Source organism: Phanerochaete carnosa (assembly GCF_000300595.1).
Source record: "Phanerochaete carnosa HHB-10118-sp unplaced genomic scaffold PHACAscaffold_284, whole genome shotgun sequence".
Lineage (NCBI taxonomy): Eukaryota > Fungi > Basidiomycota > Agaricomycetes > Polyporales > Phanerochaetaceae > Phanerochaete > Phanerochaete carnosa.
In genome coordinates, this window is record NW_006767911.1 from 3117 (window position 1) to 4758 (window position 1642).

Consider the following 1642-nt stretch of genomic DNA (forward strand, 5'->3'; position numbering starts at 1 on the left):
GTAAAACCTTTTCTTTTTGCTTAAGCCATAGGGTCATTTGAACGTATTCCTCCTTCCGGTTAGTCGCACCGTACGCCTCTTTAGCGAGATCAATGTGGAGACGCTCAGTATACTCGGTGTTAAAGTTGTCAGCTGCATCAAGAGCCTCAATAAAATACCGATAGTGCCAGAGGAAGTGAAGCTTTGGGAAGTGGAAGTGTGAGCGAATGCCGAGGTCCTCGAAAATCTTCTTGTTCTCATGAAATCGTCAAAGCGCCTCTTTGAGAGCATTTAGAGTGGCTGTACTGTGGACAGGATACTGCGCAAGGTAAACAAAATCTAACAAAGCACGGACAGCCTTAACAAGGCGTACAGAAGACATTCCACCAGGTAGGCGCATGCCAATAACCAGTCCAAGAAGGATCTGGCAGATGTCGGTATGCTCACGTTCAGTCAGACGTGACAACTTGGTGATACCCTTGAAGAAGGACCAGACATTGTGGTTCGGAGGCAGACAATGACAGCGAGCGTTGATCTCATCTTTGCTGTATGCGGCCTTGACCCAAGCCACGAGATACTTGATCACTCCTTGAAGGAGCTGATGCAGGATATCAGAGATGATTGCAGAGTAAACGTCTGAGTATGGCAGCTGTTCCCAGAACGGTTGATATACAGGCTTTATTCCTACACTGCTACATGCATGAGCGTACTCCGCATCTGATAACGTGTCGACCTTTCTGAGGACATCAAGCACAGCATTGATGTCTCGCATTAGATATTTAGGGCCCAGATCTCCAAGCTCATTGCGCGGCTGAGTACAAATGACGCAGTCACCAGACTTCACGCAGGTGACCAAGACTTGTTCAGAGTAGTCGCCGACGTATGCTGCAAAGATTGGGTGTACACGTTGAGAGACGCCATCACCACTCATCATAGCACAACCTTCAAGGCCGACGCTCTCCAGAGATGCAAGGATCATGCGGAGGCAGGCATGAAAGAGGTTCGCTTGCGTTTGGCGTCTTGCTGCCTTACTCTTGATGTGCTCAAGTTTTGTTGTGGGAAGGTATGCGAGAATCACCTGTCTGCCTTGGGATGGCTTGCTACGAATGTCTTTAGGCAAGTTTCCTATCGTAAGATACACCGAATACGCTGCCTTGTTACGGAACAAGGTGACTTGCGTTTTGTTGGAGAATATAACAATAGGAATGATGGTAGCCCCAGGCGTCTCCTTCTCCATCGCTTTCTACAAATTTATCTACAGTGAGTACGTGCCTAGAATATAATATCAAAATAGCTCACTTGCGCTGCCCACCACCATTTACCAGTATGCATGTCATAGAAGAGACACATGGTCTGATCAGAGTCCACATAGTGCTGCTCAGGTAAGAAGATAAGATGGCGAGCAAACTCTGGCTCGCCGTAGAGTGCACGAATACACTCTAGGACATCACGGAAGTATACATCGTAGCTCTCTCTGGCAATGATAATCTCTTCACGGGTGAAGCGTGGACGAGGGGAAGGTAACAAGTCCACGAGCTTGTCAATCTCTGGAACGTTCTTGTACGACAACCCAAGCTTCTCCTGTAGCTACACAATTGACGGCATGTCAGCATTTTGCATTAGCTGCAAGCAGGGTAGCACGTACGCCGTTGATTTTAAAAGC

General features: G+C 47.8%; 1 protein-coding gene across 1 annotated transcript; it reads right to left on the reverse strand.

Annotated features, from left to right (window-relative positions):
* Nucleotides 1–247: 247 nt before the first annotated feature.
* On the reverse strand, nucleotides 248–1329 carry PHACADRAFT_202426 (uncharacterized protein; the record flags this gene model as incomplete). The annotated part of the gene is made up of 2 exons (XM_007402623.1): nucleotides 248–1222; nucleotides 1279–1329. 2 exons carry the CDS (start codon nucleotides 1327–1329, stop codon nucleotides 248–250), a joined length of 1026 nt encoding a protein of 341 aa, XP_007402685.1.
* Nucleotides 1330–1642: the final 313 nt, after the last annotated feature.